Below are 20,001 nucleotides of genomic sequence, written 5' to 3' on the forward strand. Positions count from 1 at the left end.
TTGTATGTTGACAGAGCACTTTTTAAACTACTATTGTATTGTTTGTAGCTTGATCCATCCAGTCATGATGTTCTTTTGGGGCTGTTTATGTCAATGACACACAATGACAAACTTTCAAGATTGACACAGAAGTAGATGCATGAATTGATGGAAAATAAGGTTTAAGAGTAGCTATCTAATGACCGTTAATGTTTGTTTTAGGGAATGTTCCCAAAATTGTCAATTTATATATATTGACCCTTTTGGTGCTAACGAGTCAGCAATTTGCAAATGCAAGAATATAACAAGGCAAGTACTGTATGCAAAGTTTCTTAGAACAATTAAGTATCTGTTGTATATTATAATGTATTATTGTGGCTTAATGATGAGTGCACTCACACACACTTCTATTTAATAAATCTTTCCTTAGGATGAAAGGTCTGAACATTTCAAGGTGGGGATGCCACTCAGCTGTGCATCCTACCCAACAGGATTCCACATCCTGTGGTCAATTTGTTTGCAAAGTAAGCTATATGTATTTATTTGAATTTTACAGTCTTTCTTGCTAAAACATAATTAATGTATGGCATAACTGCTCACATCAGCTTGCAGAGCTTCTTATGGAGGAAGAAATGACTTTTTCTTCAAAGGAGGAAGGCATTGTTTTAATCTGCATGGAAATTGCAAAAAGACTTTTAAGAGAAACTGGTGAGAAAGAATCCTTTACATTTGAAAAACCTAGATTATCTTTTCTTATACATTTTTTGGGCATGATGACTCCCTCTACATATTATAGATTACCTTTCAAAGCTCTGTCATTCATGTAGAGCAGGGGTCTCAAACTCGCGGGTCTCAAACTCGGATGATATTTTGTGGCCCCCCACCTGACATCAAAGTTTAGTGTTAGTGCGGCCCGCGAGTTATTCTGAAACTTTTGTTTTATTTTGTTATCACTTATGGCAGTGGTCTCAAACTGCCGGCCCGCGGGCCATTTACGGCCCGTCCTCCCCCTCTACCCGGCCCACAACTAATCTCAAAAATAAAACATAATCCGGCCCGCTAAATTATTATTATTCCCTAGTTGCTACCTGACTGATATGCAAAGAAAAAGTCGCCGTTCTATGGGGGCATTCATATATCGCGTCACATAAGCAGCCGCGCCGCATTCTCCTTTCCAATGCGCTTTTGCTCCAGTGGCGTCTGTCGTTGCTATGCAACCATGAGCCGCGCTCTCAACCGCGTCGCTTCTATTATGAGCGCGCTTGCCTAAATCACAGAAAAAGCACTTGACTTTAAGTCACGAGCGTCGATTTAAAACCACTGAAACGCGTCCGATGCAACCATTAAATGTTACCGATGTTCAAACGGCATCTTGGACAAATGTGTCTCAGCTGTGTGAGCGCAAGCACTGCCTGTCTGTCAAGAAACAGAAGAGTGTACAAATGTATTCAGGGGTTGTATTTGTTCAGTACAGTGTTGTTCAGTGCAAGATTTTAATGTTATTTAAGCTAACATAAAGTAAGGGAAAATACTTCCACTAAATGTTAAAAACTAATAATGTATGTAACAATGAGAGATTTTTATTTTTTGACAAAATAAAGTTGATATATACCCCTCCACACCACAAGTTTTGCTGGTTTTGTTCCTAAATTACACATTTTTTTATTCCATGCACTTTGTTGGATGTGAGAAGTTGCACCAGACTATTGCAATTAATAGTATTATATTAGTAGGCTATATTAGTAGTATTATATTAGTAATAGTATTATATAATTATATTACACTCTGTAACAATGAGAGAGACACTGCTGTTTACATTTAGTATGGTAAATAAAATATTTATAGTATAGGTATAAAAACATTTTAGTAGGCCTAATGAAAGTAAATAAGAAATAATGCAAAGGAAAGTAAATTTTCTGAAATGTTGTGCTTTCTTGCGCTTGAATGTTAATGGCCCTCCTATGAGGTGTCAATCACAGAAATGGCCCCCCGCCAATTTGAGTTTGAGACCCCTGATGTAGAGAGAAGCATAGGCACGAAGGCCAAACTGACCTTTTTACTTATAATTTATACATATACATTGCAAAACACACGGGTAACTCTTCCGTAACGTGTAACTTATTCTAATGTGGAAGGTGGTACCATTGGGACTGTGTGGGCAGACCTTCCACAGTTGGCAAATACAGCAGTCCTGTATGCATGTAGTGCATTTGTCCTGCCTCTTCTTTTTTTTCTTTTCTTTTTTTTGTCACTTTAAGCCTGTTAGATAATGTACAGGTGCTGGTCATATAATTAGAATATCATCAAAAAGTTGATTTATTTCGCTAATTCCATTCAAAAAGTGAAACTTGTATATTATATTCATTCATTACACACAGACTGATATATTTCAAATGTTTATTTCTTTTAATTTTGATGATTATAACTGACAACTAAGGAAAATCCCAAATTCAGTATCTCAGAAAATGAGAATATTACTTAAGATCAATACAAAGAAAGGATTTTTAGAAATCTTGGCCAACTGAAAAGTATGAACATGAAAAGTATGAGCATGTACAGCACTCAATACTTAGCTGGGGCTCCTTTTGCCTGAATTACTGCAGCAATGCGGCGTGGCATGGAGTTGATCAGTCTGTGGCACTGCTCAGGTGTTATGAGAGCCCAGGTTGCTCTGATAGTGGCCTTCAGCTCTTCTGCATTGTTGGGTCTGGCATATCGCATCTTCCTCTTCACAATACCCCATAGATTTTCTATGGGGTTAAGGTCAGGTGAGTTTGCTGGCCAATTAAGAACAGGGATACCATGGTCCTTAAACCAGATACTGGTAGCTTTGGCACTGTGTGCAGGTGCCAAGTACTGTTGGAAAATGAAATCTGCATCTCCATAAAGTTGGTCAGCAGCAGGAAGCATGAAGTGCTCTAAATCTTCCTGGTATACGGCTGCGTTGACCTTGTACCTCAGAAAACACAGTGGACCAACACCAGCAGATGACATGGCACCCCAAACCATCACTGACTGTGGAAACTTTACACTGGACCTCAAGCAACGTGGATTGTGTGCCTCTCCTCTCTTCTTCCAGAGTCTGGGACCCTGATTTCCTCTTTCTTTCATCAGAGAACATAACTTTGGACCACTCAGCAACAGTCCAGTCCTTTTTGTCTTTAGCCCAGGTGAGACACTTTCAACACTGTCTGTTGTTCAAGAGTGGCCTGACACAAGGAATGCGACAGCTCTGAAACCCATGTCCTGCATACGTCTGTGCGTGGTGGTTCTTGAAGAACTGACTCCAGCTGCAGTCCACTCTTTGTGAATCTCCCCCACATTTTTGAATGGGTTTTGTTTCACAATCCTCTCCAGGGTGCGGTTATCACTATTGCTTGTACGCTTTTTTTCTACCACATCTTTTCCTTCCCTTCGCCTCTCTATTAATGTGCTTGGACACAGAGCTCTGTGAACAGCCAGCCTCTTTTGCAATGACCTTTTGTGTCTTGCCCTCCTTGTGCAAGGTGTCAATGGTCGTCTTTTGGACAACTGTCAAGTCAGCAGTCTTCCCTATGATTGTGTAGCCTACAGAACTAGACTGAGAGACCATTTAAAGGCCTTTGCAGGTGTTTTGAGTTAATTAGCTGATTAGAGTGTGGCACCAGGTGTCTTCAATATTGAACCTTTTCACAATATTCTAATTTTCTGAGATACTGAATTTGGGATTTTCCTTAGTTGTCAGTTATAATCATCAAAATTAAAAGAAACATTTGAAATATAATATACATTTTTCACTTTTTGAATGAAAAATTAGTGAAATAAATCAACTTTTTGATGATATTCTAATTATATGACCAGCACCTTTATATATGAACACTTATACACTTAAACAAATATAAACACTTATAAGTGTACCATAATGATTCAGTATAAGACAAAAACAGTTTGGAAAATAGATTCATGTTGTACATTCTCATTTGATACATTTTGAACACACAAAAAAGTTACAGAAAACAGCTTTAAGTACAGTTAAAATCAGATACTCAAAGACTTTTACTCAAGTTGTATTAGAATTGGTGACTTGAAACTTGTAAAAGAGTAATTTTTGATGAGTAAAAGTACAGATACCTCACAAGTATTGTTTTCAGGTACTCTTTACACCTCTGCTCTTTCCACAGTGACTACTTCTAAAAGAGCTCTCTTTCAAGTGAATCCTCAAGTGGACCTTAAGGTTACCTTTAAATCTGAAATTCTTTCCACACTGATCACATATGAATGTCTTCTCTCCAGTGTGAATATTCATGTGTTCCCTAAGGCTTAGTTCCCGTGTAAAGCCATTCCCACACAGATTGCAAGGGTAAGGCTTCTCTCTAGTGTGAGTTCTCATGTGGGCTGTAAGGTGTCCTTTTTGACTGAATTTCTTTCCACACTGTTGGCAGGTGAATGGGCTCTCTCCAGTGTGAATTCTCATGTGGACTATAAGGTTTCCTTTTTGACTGAAACTCTGTCCACATTGTTTGCAGGTGTAAGGTTTTTCTCCAGTGTGAGTTCTCTTGTGGACTTCAAGGCTCCCTTTATGTGTGAAACTCTTTCCACACTGTTGGCAGGTGTAAGCCTTCTCTTGTGTGTGAATTCTCATGTGAACTATAAGGTTTCCTTTATGTCTGAAACTCTTTCCACACTGTTGGCAGGTGTAAGGCTTCTCTCCAGTGTGAATTCTCATGTGAACTAAAAGGTTTCCCTTTACAGTGAAACTCTGTCCACATTGTTGACAAGTGTAAGGCTTTTCTCCAGTGTGAACTCTCAAGTGGATTTGAAGGTTTCTATATTGATCAAAATTCATTCCACACTGTTGGCAGGAGAAATAACTTGTATATCCTGTCTTTTGAGCTCTGTTTTGTGATAAAGTCTTTTTAGCCTGTGTCGATCTTTCCCAAGTCAAGAAATCATGAAGTTTATCATAATGTTCTTTCTCTTCTTCCTTTTCATTAAGTTCATGACTCGCTGCTTTCAGTGTCATTAGGTCTAGGGCAAAAAATAGACAAAACAATTTAGACATTTAATGCATCAAAACCAACAACATGTATGCTCTTTACCAGGGTGTCCAAACACAGTCCCGGATGGCCACTATCCAGCAGAGTTTAGCTACAACTAAGCCTCAACCCACCTGACAGGAAGTTTCTAGTATGCCTAGTAGACCTTGATTAGCTGGTTTAGGTGTGTTTAATTGGGGTTGGAACTAAAGTCTGCAGGATGGTGGCCCTCCAGGAGTAGGATTGGAGACTCCTGCTCTACACCCTATCCTATCCTATCCTATCCTATCCTATGGATCAGGGATGGGCAGCTTTGGTCCTGAAGGGACACTGTCTTGCAGAGTTAAGTTTTATACATAATAAAATGCAGTTCTGAAAACTTTGGGTTCAATTTTGGGGTTGGGTTAAATTTTGGCAGGTGTGTTTGATCAAGGATGTTTTGTATATCTCCTTATTTATCACACCTGGTTAAGATCATCAGCTTGTTAGAAGAGAGCTGACATTGATAGAGGAATCTGCAGCTTTAATCGTAAACTATAATTCCTGTTCACCAATAAGGTGAGAACCGGACCCATTATAAACCTAAATATGCTTGAATTAATTATATTAATTGAAAAAGAGTACTATTCTATTAGTAATTGAAGATATTTGTTGTTGTAATGATGTCAGACATAGCATAGCACACAATAGTAGTAGCTTTTCCATACTCCGGCACGGTTAGAGATCTTACTACATCTGTACTGCGCCCAAGCAGTCCAACCATGCCTCTTCAAGCGGGCGAGGGCACAGTACAGAGCGATCACACTAGTCAAACGAATCAGACTTAGAGGGTCAAACAGCTGACAGTTTGAAGTGAAGCAGAAGACATTTTAGCCAACGGTGTAGAGTAGACATGACCTGGGAGGATTATATATGAGCTAATCTCAGTATAAAAATCCACCTGTTACTAAGGATCCTCTTAAACGGGACAATTTTAGACATATTTACATAATTTTAGGCAAAATGATTGAAAGATCATAGATGCAATCAGTTGCTGTTTAATGGTAACACTGTATTTTAAGGTGATCCAGTTACTCAATACTACATGTACTTACTATAATAATGTTAATAATTCTTAATTACCCCAAACCAAACCCTAACTCTATAGTAAGTAAATGCAATTACTCAAAGTACTGAGTAATATAACTACAATGTAACTGTCATCTTAAAATAAAGTGTAACCGATTTAATTGCTGTTTGTGTTTGACCAGTAGGTGGCACTGTCACCTAATTGATGTGGTCAGTGTGGCATAACAATTACACAGGCTGTGTCCAAAAACTGGAAAATGCTGCCTTCTGAGGACACATTTCAAGGTAGGAAGGCATCAAGGCATGTCTGAATCCAATGTTAGCTTCACTTCCTGTCTCATGTGATTCCTTCATCTGATCGATTTTTGAAGGAAGCATAGATGTATGCTTTGCTGCCGTTGATATCCCACAATCCTGTGCTTTCCATTCTGTGACAGTTGAGCTAGAAAAATAAAGATGGCATCCGAAAGTTGCGTTTGCTGCTCAGTTTGTGTATAAATGTATGATTTTGATCAACATATTTCAATTTTGATAGAGAAATTACTACTGTAGTAATTAATTATTAGTTTAGTTTTTTTCTGTAGATCATTAAACTGTTTTAAACGCTGTTTTTAAACGCTGCCTCAGAAGTCTGTCTGAAATCAGTTTCATGAGGTGCCTTCATGCACAAACGCTGCCGTACAAGTCATTCTCATAAGACAGCGAGGCAGCAAGACAGCTACCTAGGTTTTTGGATGCAGCCAGAGTTTTGTGTCAATTTGTAAAACCATTGCAGAGTTACAGCTTCATATATATTTTTGTCATCTTGCAGTTAAAATGGTAGCTATGTATTTGGTACAAAGGTACTGTAGTAAGAGCAATTTCAAGTTTTATTTAATTATAGCACCACCAAGTGGCGCAGTCCCACCACTTTTTTATGTGTCCTCACATTGAGCCCATATGTGTCAAGCTTGGTAAAAAAAAAGAAGAGTTTAGAGTTTAATTTAAGAGTTACAGACATTTACATTTATGAGCACATATCAAGAAAACTACCTATGTCCGACTTTGTATTTGTTTTGTTTTTTGGCACTTGCAATAAAAATGTTGACTTCTGGCTTGAAATATTATTGGGATAGTAGTACAAATTCAGTCATCTTCTCATCATTATGTTTTTCCAAACCTGTACAAGTTTCTTTCTTCAGTTGAATACAAATTTTGAAGAATGTTGGTAACCAGATAGCTGGCAGTTGCAATTGGCATCTATAGTACTGTCTTTCTATTGAGGAAGTCAATGGGGGCCGTCAACTGTTTGGTCAAGATTCTTCAAAGTACACTATATTGGCAAAAGTATTGGGACACCCCTCCAAATCATTGAATTCAGGTGTTCCAATCACTTCCATGGACACAGGTGTATAAATCAAGCACTAGGCATGCAGACTGCTTCTACAAACATCTGTGAAAGAATGAGTCACTCTCAGGAGCTCAGTGAATTCAAGCGTGGTACCATGATAGGTTGGCACCTGTGCAATAAGTCCATTTGTGAAATTTCCTCACTACTAAATATTCCACGGTCAACTGTTAGTGGCATCATAACAAAGTGGAAGCAATTGGGAACAACAGCAACTCAGCCATGAAGTGGTAGATCACGTAAAATCACAGAGCGGGGTCAGCGCATGCTGAGGCTCACAGTGTGCAGAAGTCGCCAACTTTCTGCAGAGTCAAGAGCTACAGACCTCCAAACTTCATGTGGCCTTCAGATTAGCTCAAGAACAGTGCGTAGAGAGCTTCATGGAATGGGTTTCCATGGCCGAGCAGCTGCATCCAAGCCTTACATCAAGTGCAATGCAAAGCGTCGGATGCAGTGGTGTAAAGCACACCGCCACTGGACTCTAGTGCAGTGGAGACGTGTTCTCTGGAGTGACCAATCACGCTTCTCTGTCTGGCAATCTGATGGATGAGTCTGAGTTTTTGACGGTTGCCAGGAGAACAGTACTTGTCTGACTGCATTGTGCCAAATGTAAAGTTTGGTGGAGGGGGATTATGGTGTGGGGTTGTTCTTCAGGGGTTGGGCTTGAACCCTTAGTTCCAGAGAAAGGAACTCTTAATGCTTCAGCATACCAAGACATTTTTGACAATTTCATTCTCCCAACATTGAGGGAACAGTTTGGGGATGTTCCTGTTCCAGCATGACTGCGCACCAGTGCACAAAGCAAGGTCCATAAAGACATGGATGAGCAAGTTTGGTGTGGAGGAACTTGACTGGCCTGTACAGAGTCCTGACCTCAACCCGATTGAACACCTTTGGGATGAATTAGAGCGGAGACTGTGAGCCAGGCCTTCTCGCCGACATCACTGCCTGATCTCACAAATGAGCTTCTAGAAGAATGGTCAAAAATTCCCATAAACACACTCCTAAACCTTGTGGAAAGCCTTCCCAGAAGAGTTGAAGCTGCCATAGCTGCAAAAGGTGGGCCAACTCCATATTAAACCCTACAGATTAAGATTCATGTGCACGTAAAGGCAGGCGTCCCAAAACTTTTGGTAATATAGTGTATCTTATTTTGTGTTCAGCAAAAGAAATAAACTCATACAGGTTTAAGGCCCTTTCACACCGGACGCGTAACGGAAAAGCGAAACGAAAAAGCGAATAGTTCGCGTTCGAATAGTTCGCGTCAAAACCATTCACATCAGCCGTGACGCGAATTTGCGACGTTTGTGCTCTGAAAGATTCCAAAACATTCGCAGCGACAGCTGAATGAATGTATATATATATATATATATATATATATATATATATATATATATATATATTTATATTTCAACAAAATAATCTTCATCCTGTTGGAAAGGTTGGTCAGTTTAACTGCTCAGGACAAACAACATAGACACTTTATCATCCAGTGAAGATGAGCTTTTCATTTTTTTTTCAAAGACCGAAAAGAAGTTTTTGGGTGCACCCAGTCTTAACAACAACACATTAACTTTCCATAGTCACGGACACAATTTAGGTTTAAAAAAAAATAAATAAATAAATCAACAAGTTTTACCTCAGAAGGTTATGTTATCCTTGTCTAGCCTACAGCGACTTGCATGTACTCCCACAGAGGAGCTGTAATCTCGTGAGAAATGCGATACCTGTCAAAGGTTAATGTTGATTGAATAGCTAGTGACATCTACTGGACATTTCATTTACAGAAAAGAAACCCACTCACATATACTGCGAGTAGCCCAGGCTATAAGGCTTTTGTCTAAGATAAGAAAACCTTTATTTGTCCCACAATGGGGAAATTGTATGCCTATGGACTACAGATAGAAGTTTAACTACTAGAAATATAGTTTAAATAAACATTCACAAGGTAGTTTTCTATTGTAAATGCGTCGACTCAAGCTATCAGATGACATCATCTGTGACATCACCTTTGTTTCCTTGTATTTGATTGGTTGAAGCCTTTTCTGTCGCCTCGAATGTGAAAAAAAAATCGACATTGAAGCGAAAAAAATAAACGTCGTTTTTTCGCAGCAGCACATTCGCGTTCGGTGTGGAAGCACTCATTACACAAACAGCTGATCAAAAAACAAAACCATCGCGCGAATAATTTGCGCGTCAAAATCGGGCCTTAAAGGCGACATGAGGGTGAGTAAATGATGACAGAATTTAAATTTTTGGGTGAACTATCCCTTTAAATGTTTGACTCATAAAATCCATGCTAATTTACTTAGTTTAACACAAAACTTGCGGCCATAGTTTGCTTTGGAAAACCTGGCAGGTAATCATGGCCACGCAACATGAAATATATAAATAATTTTTGAATGACAATCATTTTGGGCAGGAAATATGTAAACACAGATATCGGATACCAGTTGTGTCTAAAGTGAATGTAAAAACACGGGCCCAAAACAAAACAAAAAAATCAGATATGGTCAAAAGATCGGATCTGTGCATTAAGACTTGCAGTGTAAATGCAGCCTAAGTTCAGCTGTGAGAATAAAACCAACCTGTTTGTTCCTCAGTATCTTCATGTTTCACACTGAATGTTTCTTCAGTCTCCTCTTTAATAAAATCAATCTTCATGTCTTTAGTCTCCTCTTTAATAAAATCAATCTTCATGTCTTTAGTCTCCTCTTTAATAAAATCAATCTTCATGTCTTCAGTCTCCTCTTTAATAAACGCCATCTTTAAGAAGAGAATAATGAACAGTTGAGGTGTAACGTACACATATTCATACTGAACAGTTTCGGTACAGGGCTTTCGGTATGGTGCTCGAAGCATTACATTGCAACATTGAGTTCTCCTATTAATCGCAATAAGCGCTGCATTTTGTAACTTTCGACAAGAAACAAAGTGCCATCCTTCAAATTCTGTCTACAAAATCATCAAATTTAAACAGAAAATGTTTTGACGCTCTTTGTGATGTGACAGATCACTGTTAAAACCACGAGCATCTCTTCCTCTTTAATGTTACAGAATTAAACAGCATGAAAAAACAGCTGAAGGTATGTAGAAAATATACAGTACAACTTACAGAAACTGCCATATCTCATGTAATCGCTCAATCAGTGTTTCAAAGACGTCAATAAATTAGATAGTAAACAATATGTCATGTAGCATTTACCTCAGAAAAGCCATTCAGTGTCCACAGCTTGTTAGTTCACCAGAGGAATGAACTCTTTCACTAAATATATGCACTGAATTAGCTCATATATTCATTATATTTTATTTAACCTGTTAGTGATGTCTTGATTATTTAATGCATGTTTATATAAATCTGTCATGAAAATGACAACCACTGTGTAGAAATGATTATATTTCAATAACAAACTGGAGTAAAAGCAGTTAATGCCTAAGGTGCAGCTTATATGCATGCAATTTGAGTGTTGATTATTTTTATCTAAAAATAAAAAGCGATTGAATTTAGGCTCAAATGTTAACCTTTAATATTATAGTATAATGTTCAAGTAAGGGCTCCCTACATCAGAGTCCTGCATGCTGGCAGGAACCCAACAAGTGACCCGCCAATTTTTATGCAAGCGGGTGGAATAATATTTTCATGTTGGGTTGCGGGTGGGGTGCACGTTTTTATAACACTTAGTTATAATTTAATTTAATGAATTTTAAGACAAAAACTCAATTTGTTCAGTAAACTACTGTTTAATAAAAAAGCAATTTTATGTTAAGTTTTCTCCCCACCTGCTGTACAGAAAACCGTACCAAACAGTGACTATAAAACCGAGGGACATACCGAACTGTCGGTTTTGTGTAATTAATAGAGTTAATGGTCTTCAATGACCTGGTTAGACAACAACATCAAAACTAACGCTGCAAATTAATAAACACTTCATTTTTAGGCATTTATGATGTAGACTTGGTATTTAATGAATTATAGATTATATTTAAATGATTACACTTTGATGAAAACATGTTTAGTTAGTTTGTTAGTGTTTGTTGTTCTCGTTCATGTTCACTGTTTGAGCAGCACGTGTCGTGATTCACTGAATCATTTCTCAAAGTGTTTGATTCAATTGACTCGAAGTTGAAAAGTTCAGTTTCTCCATCATTACTCGCCAGAGACTGAACTCAGTGTTCATGATAAACTGCTTTATGAGATATTATATATATATATATATATAATATTATATTATATATGAGAGAGAGAGAGAGAGAGAGAGAGAGAGAGAGAGAGAGAGAGAGAGAGAGAGAGGAAGCGCAGGTTTAACGTTACTGTTTCTCATCAGTGGATGAGTTTTACTCACACAAATATCCTTCATTACACTTAGATAAAGAATCACAATGTTACATTAAATAGTAAATAAACTCATTTCACATCGCTTGTAAGAAACTATTAAAACGTTGAACTTTTTCTATCGAATTAAACGGATTCATTTGAAAACAAACCTTTCTTCAGCAGAATCACAGCACAGATGCAGGAGCTCGGCGCACTCTTATGACGTCACGTCGTCACTCCAAAATAACAGTCCTGTTCAGCCTCTGCATTGTCTGGCTGCAGAGAGTCCTGACAATTAATGGGAGAGTCCTGCTGACTGAGACTGAGGGAATATCACACCTAGTTTATTCTGCTCTTTCCATATATAATGATGATAGAACTATTAAATCTATTGATTCTCTGTTGTTCCATTTTATTTTGAGAAATAAATAAAACAATGTGTGCAGAGGAAATCCTTGGTAAGAAGTTACAAGGAGGATGGTCTTAACACTTTAGATTTTCATCAACCAGACATTCAAAATTAACTGGATTAAGAGGTGTGTTTCTAATAATGGATTACTCTGGTTTTGGATCCCTAACCTACTATTCAAACACTGTGGTGACCTTAAATTCTTACTATCTTGTAATATTAAGTGCAGAAAATTACCTATCAAACTCTCAAATTACCTCAAACAAGCTCTATAATCCCAGAAGATTGCTTTTAAACATAATCTTTCCCCACACACCCGTGTATTATGTGGAATAATGAAAGTGTACCATCTGGTAACAAATCCCCTTTTTTCAAGGAATGGGTGAATCAAAATATATTTATATATATATTGTTTCTGATTTGTTTAGTGCTCAAGGAGACCTTGTCTTTTTTCTGATGTTGTGTCTTTGAAAGGTGCTACAATTTCAGTAAGAGACTTTAATAAGGTGATTAAAAGTATTCCTGGCAGTTTAAAAAACTAACTTTGATTAAAGATTTGTTTAAACAATCATATTCCTTTACTTGAATCAATGGTGTTCATATATTATGTAAGAAATGCAATAACTTTTTCATTAGAAATGATTTTTCTTCAAGAACTTTCCCTAAAGCACAATCTAAACATTCTCCGAACATCTATCTGTTATCCGAACTCTAATTTAAATAATTTATGGATCTTTCATCCCTAGTGAAATTAAAGAACTCCATTTCAAAAGAGAGCACAACTCCATCTCTGGACGGCCGCTGAAGTGTGGCAACTCGTCTTCCTTTAAGCACCTGGTAATGGTCCACAGGTGTAAGGAATCTGCTAAACAAATGTAAACCACGTTTTCCTGCCCCTAGAGGTCAGGAAAATAATTACATAAATATACATATATGTTACATGTAACAATGTAGTTCATTCAATACAAAAATGATTGCTAAAAGGTACAGTTAGGGTTAATCTTTCACATATTTGTAATTAAATCAATAGCAGGTAAAGTCTTCAGTGTCAAGGGTGATTTGTGTGAGTTGCTGTCTATGTAGTGAAACAAATTCTGTGATGCTCTTAAAAGAGACTTTCGGTTCTCTTATATGCTTTTATGTGGTTTTTAGGCTTGTTGTTTAGAGAAAATCAAAACGGAAGAAGAGAGATAATCATCAAATATCTATATTTCATATGTGTGCATTTACCGAGAACTTAGAAAGTGTCAATTAAACTGAATACAGAAGCAATGGTCTGTTTTCAGAAGAACAAAAGGAAGAAAAAACATCAGTGAATAAAATACTAGCGTAACCTTTGTAAATACTTACTTACAAATAATTTAAAGACTGTTTAGACCTTACAAACCTCACTATTTCAACATGGTGGACAGCTGCAGTGAGCCAGGATGCCAGAACAGGTGGGGAAATCATTTTATCGGATTCCTAAGGATCCTGATAGACGACTGAAGGGGACATTCTTAAACGCTTAACATGAAAAACGCTTAACGTGGCTTAATGTACTAATACTAAGTGTGATATTAATAGACCAAACTTAGAAAACATCATACTAATAAACCATACTAAATACAGAAAAGCAGCTGAGCCCAGAATTTGAACGCAATTAGGGCTGCAAGATTTATCGCGATAAAATCGCACGCGATATGGCAAAGGCTGCAATTATTTAATGCGCAGCTTGTCAGAGCTTTACGGCTCTGTGATCAGTAGTAAATGCTTCTCCATCTGAAAGCCAGAGGGCGCTCTTGTGCAGAAAATCAAAATATGCCCTGCAGCAGAAGAAGATAACACGCATCATATCGCTGTAGCTGAATAAACAGAAGATTGAAACGCTTTAAACATGACTAATAAACACACGACTGCCTTATTCTGTGTAAGAAGCCACATCATCTCACAGAAGGACGCTCAACTGTCGTTATGAAGTGAGTTTGGAGTAAAAACATGTTATTAAATGTTGTCTTTTGTTGGACAAGATGTTAATAAATGCTTCTTGTGTCTGAAAAGAAGTTTGACGAGTGTTGCTTTTTCAAATGCACATTATAAACGACTCAAACCTGCAGTGCTTTCAGATGGATTAGCATTTGGAGCCGTAGTTCATTGACAAGCCGCGCATAAAAAACAATCGCAGCCTTTGCGATTTCATAATCGCACTAAGAATCGTGTTTAAGCGATAATCGCGTTCAAGTTCAATGTTATTTTTCGTATCGTGCGATATATCGTGCAGCCCTAAACGCAATCATATAAGATTCATGTAAGATTTTCCTCCCATAGAAGAAACGTTATAAAAAGCCTTTTATGTCGCCCTACTAAGTGATATTAAGATCAAATCCTGTACAAACCCTTTTTTTTTGTATAGTATGCTTTATTAGTATAGTGTTTACTAAGTTTCATCTTTTAATATCACATTTAGCATTTTCTTAATGGGAGGAAAATGTTTAATTAACCCTCTGGTGCTCTTCAGTCACTTTTGACTGAAAAAATTTTCTGTTTTCAAATGTTAAAAATCACTGCTTCATCAGAAAGGTACTTGGTGACTTTTATGGCATTTGGAATGTGAACACAAAAAAAAATTGAGGGCATGATTCGATGCTATGGCCGACCATAGGAAATAAATGGGAAATTGACAAAAACTGAGAATTTTTGTGTGTACAATCTAAAAATCAGCCACAATTCAGAAAAAAAGCAAACAGCAGTAAAGGGGTGACACTCTAAAACATCAATTTAGACACACCCACTCACACACACACCTATGAAAGGTATCCCGAGGTTGATAGTCAGATCAAAGGCTGAGATTCTGCCCTAGTAACCTCCAGTCCAATCCCAGCATCTGTAAATAAAAACAAACACTTGATTGGGTATGAGTATTGGGTATTAGTGTTGCTACTTTGAGCCACATCCTCTCATTCTGCACAAAGGTACACTCCTGAGGAGACCCTTGAAAACCTGCTTAGATCAAGCGAAGAAGAAGAAGAGAATGCTGCCCCAGACGAGGCAGTGGATGATTCCTCTGAAGAAGAGGATTGTACAGAGGATGAGCCAGATATGGATTCAGAGGAGGAAGATTCGGATGAGTAACCTACACATCAAGGAATGGAGAAATACTGTTGAGTTCATCTCCCCCTCCACAAACACAGGGGAGAGCGCGGACAGAGGAGGTCCACAGGAATACCCCTGGATCAACCAAGTACGCGTGTACACGAGTGAAGGACATTAGGTCAGCAAAGTCCATTCAAAACATTCTGCTGGAGATGACCAATAAAGAGGGGTGAAGAGTGTATGGAGCTGAATATTGTGCTGGAAGAACTGCAAGCATTTATTGGCCTTCTCATACTTGCTGGTGTTTTTAAATCCAATAATGAGGCAACCAGGAGCTTATGGGATGGTGAGTTGGGGAGGGCAATTTTTCGGGCCACCATGCCTTTGAAAATGTTTTCCATTCAGGGGCCGATCCGGAATTAAACGGATTCATTTGAAAACAAACCTTTCTTCAGCAGAATCACAGCACAGATGCAGGAGCTCGGCGCACTCTTATGACGTCACGTCGTCACTCCAAAATAACAGTCCTGTTCAGCCTCTGCATTGTCTGGCTGCAGAGAGTCCTGACAATTAATGGGAGAGTCCTGCTGACTGAGACTGAGGGAATATCACACCTAGTTTATTCTGCTCTTTCCATATATAATGATGATAGAACTATTAAATCTATTGATTCTCTGTTGTTCCATTTTATTTTGAGAAATAAATAAAACAATGTGTGCAGAGGAAATCCTTGGTAAGAAGTTAGAAGGAGGATGGTCTTAACATCTTTAGATTTTCATCAACCAGAGCTTCTTCAAAATTAACTGGATTAAGAGGTGTGTTTCTAATAATGGATTACTCTGGTTTTGGATCCCTAACCTACTATTCAAACACTGTGGTGACCTTAAATTCTTACTATCTTGTAATATTAAGTGCAGAAAATTACCTATCAAACTCTCAAATTACCTCAAACAAGCTCTATAATCCCAGAAGATTGCTTTTAAACATAATCTTTCCCCACACACCCGTGTATTATGTGGAATAATGAAAGTGTACCATCTGGTAACAAATCCCTTTTTTTTCAAGGAATGGGCGAATCAAAATATTTATATATATTTGTTTCTGATTTGTTTAGTGCTCAAGGAGACCTTGTCTTTTTTCTGATGTTGTGTCTTTGAAAGGTGCTACAATTTCAGTAAGAGACTTTAATAAGGTGATTAAAAGTATTCCTGGCAGTTTAAAAAACTAACTTTGATTAAAGATTTGTTTAAACAATCATATTCCTTTACTTGAATCAATGGTGTTCATATATTATGTAAGAAATGCAATAACTTTTTCATTAGAAATGATTTTTCTTCAAGAACTTTCCCTAAAGCACAATCTAAACATTCTCCGAACATCTATCTGTTATCCGAACTCTAATTTAAATAATTTATGGATCTTTCATCCCTAGTGAAATTAAAGAACTCCATTTCAAAAGAGAGCACAACTCCATCTCTGGACGGCCGCTGAAGTGTGGCAACTCGTCTTCCTTTAAGCACCTGGTAATGGTCCACAGGTGTAAGGAATCTGCTAAACAAATGTAAACCACGTTTTCCTGCCCCTAGAGGTCAGGAAAATAATTACATAAATATACATATATGTTACATGTAACAATGTAGTTCATTCAATACAAAAATGATTGCTAAAAGGTACAGTTAGGGTTAATCTTTCACATATTTGTAATTAAATCAATAGCAGGTAAAGTCTTCAGTGTCAAGGGTGATTTGTGTGAGTTGCTGTCTATGTAGTGAAACAAATTCTGTGATGCTCTTAAAAGAGACTTTCGGTTCTCTTATATGCTTTTATGTGGTTTTTAGGCTTGTTGTTTAGAGAAAATCAAAACGGAAGAAGAGAGATAATCATCAAATATCTATATTTCATATGTGTGCATTTACCGAGAACTTAGAAAGTGTCAATTAAACTGAATACAGAAGCAATGGTCTGTTTTCAGAAGAACAAAAGGAAGAAAAAACATCAGTGAATAAAATACTAGCGTAACCTTTGTAAATACTTACTTACAAATAATTTAAAGACTGTTTAGACCTTACAAACCTCACTATTTCAACATGGTGGACAGCTGCAGTGAGCCAGGATGCCAGAACAGGTGGGGAAATCATTTTATCGGATTCCTAAGGATCCTGATAGACGACTGAAGGGGACATTCTTAAACGCTTAACATGAAAAACGCTTAACGTGGCTTAATGTACTAATACTAAGTGTGATATTAACAGACCAAACTTAGAAAACATCATACTAATAAACCATACTAAATACAGAAAAGCAGCTGAGCCCAGAATTTGAACGCAATTAGGGCTGCAAGATTTATCGCGATAAAATCGCACGTGATATGGCAAAGGCTGTGATTATTTAATGCGCAGCTTGTCAGAGCTGTACGGCTCTGTGATCAGTAGTAAATGCTTCTCCATCTGAAAGCCAGAGGGCGCTCTTGTGCAGAAAATCAAAATATGCCCTGCAGCAGAAGAAGATAACACGCATCATATCGCTGTAGCTGAATAAACAGAAGATTGAAACGCTTTAAACATGACTAATAAACACACGACTGCCTTATTCTGTGTAAGAAGCCACATCATCTCACAGAAGGACGCTCAACTGTCGTTATGAAGTGAGTTTGGAGTAAAAACATGTTATTAAATGTTGTCTTTTGTTGGACAAGATGTTAATAAATGCTTCTTGTGTCTGAAAAGAAGTTTGACGAGTGTTGCTTTTTCAAATGCACATTATAAACGACTCAAACCTGCAGTGCTTTCAGATGGATTAGCATTTGGAGCCGTAGTTCATTGACAAGCCGCGCATAAAAAACAATCGCAGCCTTTGCGATTTCATAATCGCACTAAGAATCGTGTTTAAGCGATAATCGCGTTCAAGTTCAATGTTATTTTTCGTATCGTGCGATATATCGTGCAGCCCTAAACGCAATCATATAAGATTCATGTAAGATTTTCCTCCCATAGAAGAAACGTTATAAAAAGCCTTTTATGTCGCCCTACTAAGTGATATTAAGATCAAATCCTGTACAAACCCTTTTTTTTTGTATAGTATGCTTTATTAGTATAGTGTTTACTAAGTTTCATCTTTTAATATCACATTTAGCATTTTCTTAATGGGAGGAAAATGTTTAATTAACCCTCTGGTGCTCTTCAGTCACTTTTGACTGAAAAAATTTTCTGTTTTCAAATGTTAAAAATCACTGCTTCATCAGAAAGGTACTTGGTGACTTTTATGGCATTTGGAATGTGAACACAAAAAAAAATTGAGGGCATGATTCGATGCTATGGCCGACCATAGGAAATAAATGGGAAATTGACAAAAACTGAGAATTTTTGTGTGTACAATCTAAAAATCCGCCACAATTCAGAAAAAAAGCAAACAGCAGTAAAGGGGTGACACTCTAAAACATCAATTTAGACACACCCACTCACACACACACCTATAAATTAATAGCTTAAATAGAAAAAGTTATTATAATATACATTAGCACATATCTATAAAAGTATAAAACATTTTTTCTTGTTGTAAAGTTATAGAATACATTTTACTTACCAATGGCCTTTCTTGCATTTTTTAGCTTAACTGGAGTCTTGTTCCGTTCGGCCGCAACGATGCTGTTGTACTTTTCAGGTGTATATATTACAGCTTTGTGATATTCTTGTCTGGATGTTTGCACTGTTGCATTGAAATATTGCGAATTCGTTTCGAGGTTTTCATAGGGGAAACTGAATGAAAGTATCCCACTATTTATTCGCTTTCTTTGCTTGTGTTTTTCTCCATTTTTGTACGGAAGTGGATTAGGGCCAAGCAATAATAAAAAAATAAAACCATCTTGAGATTAAAGTTGTTAAATTAAAAAATTGTTAAACTGAGAAAAAAGTCGAGATAAAATGTTGAGAATAAAGTCATTAAATTACAAGAAAAAGTCGTTAAATTACGAGAACAAATTCGTTAAATTATGAGAAAAATGTCGTTAAATTTAGAGAAAAAAGAAGAGATAAAATGTTGAGAATAAAGTAATTAAATTATGAGAATAAAGTCATTAAATTACAAGAAAAAAGTTGTTAAATTACGAGAACAAATTCGTTAAATTATGAGAAAAAGTTGTTAAATTGAGAAAAAAGTCAAGATAAAATGTTGAGAATAAAGTAATTAAATTACAAGAAAAAAGTCGTTAAATTACGAGAACAAATTCGTTAAATTATGAGAAAAATGTTGTTAAATTACGAGAAAAAAGCCGTTAAATTATGAGAACATAGAGATAAAATGTTGAGAATAAACTCGTTAAATTATGAGAATAAAGTCATTAAATTATGAGAAAAAAGTCGTTAAATTTTATCAACATTTTATCTCAACTTTTTTCTTGACATTTAACAACTTTAATCTCGAGATGTTTTATTTTTTATTATTGCTTGGCCCTAATCCTCTTCCATATTTTTGAAGTTGTAAATATGTCCAAAAAAAAAAAAAGATCTTAAAAGCCTAGACTCTATTTTATCCTGAAATACCGTGTTAATTTAAAAATAGTGAAAAAATATTAGAACTTTTTTTGTTTGTTTGTTTTTTCAATGGGAAAAATTGATCATAATTATTGCATAAATATTAAGTAGTATCATGAAATATTCTCAAAAGACAAAATATTATTGAACAAAAATATATTTGATTCGGTTATACTGGGCGGAAGAAAAGTTCAGTTTTAGGGTCCGTTCACTTTTGACCGCAAAGA

The 20,001-nt window shown here is 36.8% G+C and overlaps 1 protein-coding gene across 3 annotated transcripts; it reads right to left on the reverse strand.

The window, feature by feature from the left end:
• Positions 1–3,835: 3,835 nt before the first annotated feature.
• On the reverse strand, positions 3,836–11,976 carry LOC137006904 (gastrula zinc finger protein XlCGF57.1-like). 3 transcript variants are annotated; one of them, XM_067368064.1, is made up of 3 exons: positions 10,038–10,622; positions 6,261–6,504; positions 3,836–4,986 (listed from the first exon to the last, which is right to left on the reverse strand). In XM_067368064.1, the coding sequence occupies exon 3, from the start codon at positions 4,979–4,981 to the stop codon at positions 4,106–4,108; it is 876 nt and encodes a 291-aa protein (XP_067224165.1). In that variant the 5' UTR covers positions 4,982–4,986; positions 6,261–6,504; positions 10,038–10,622; the 3' UTR covers positions 3,836–4,105. The 3 variants fall into 3 exon arrangements, with proteins under 3 accessions (XP_067224165.1, XP_067224157.1, XP_067224148.1); XM_067368056.1 differs by lacking the exon at positions 6,261–6,504 and adding an exon at positions 11,935–11,976 and having other exon boundaries at positions 3,837–4,986; positions 10,038–10,215; XM_067368047.1 differs by lacking the exon at positions 6,261–6,504 and having other exon boundaries at positions 3,837–4,986.
• Between the last annotated feature and the right edge of the window lie 8,025 nt (positions 11,977–20,001).

This window comes from Chanodichthys erythropterus, chromosome 3, assembly GCF_024489055.1.
Source record: "Chanodichthys erythropterus isolate Z2021 chromosome 3, ASM2448905v1, whole genome shotgun sequence".
Classification (NCBI taxonomy): domain Eukaryota; kingdom Metazoa; phylum Chordata; class Actinopteri; order Cypriniformes; family Xenocyprididae; genus Chanodichthys; species Chanodichthys erythropterus.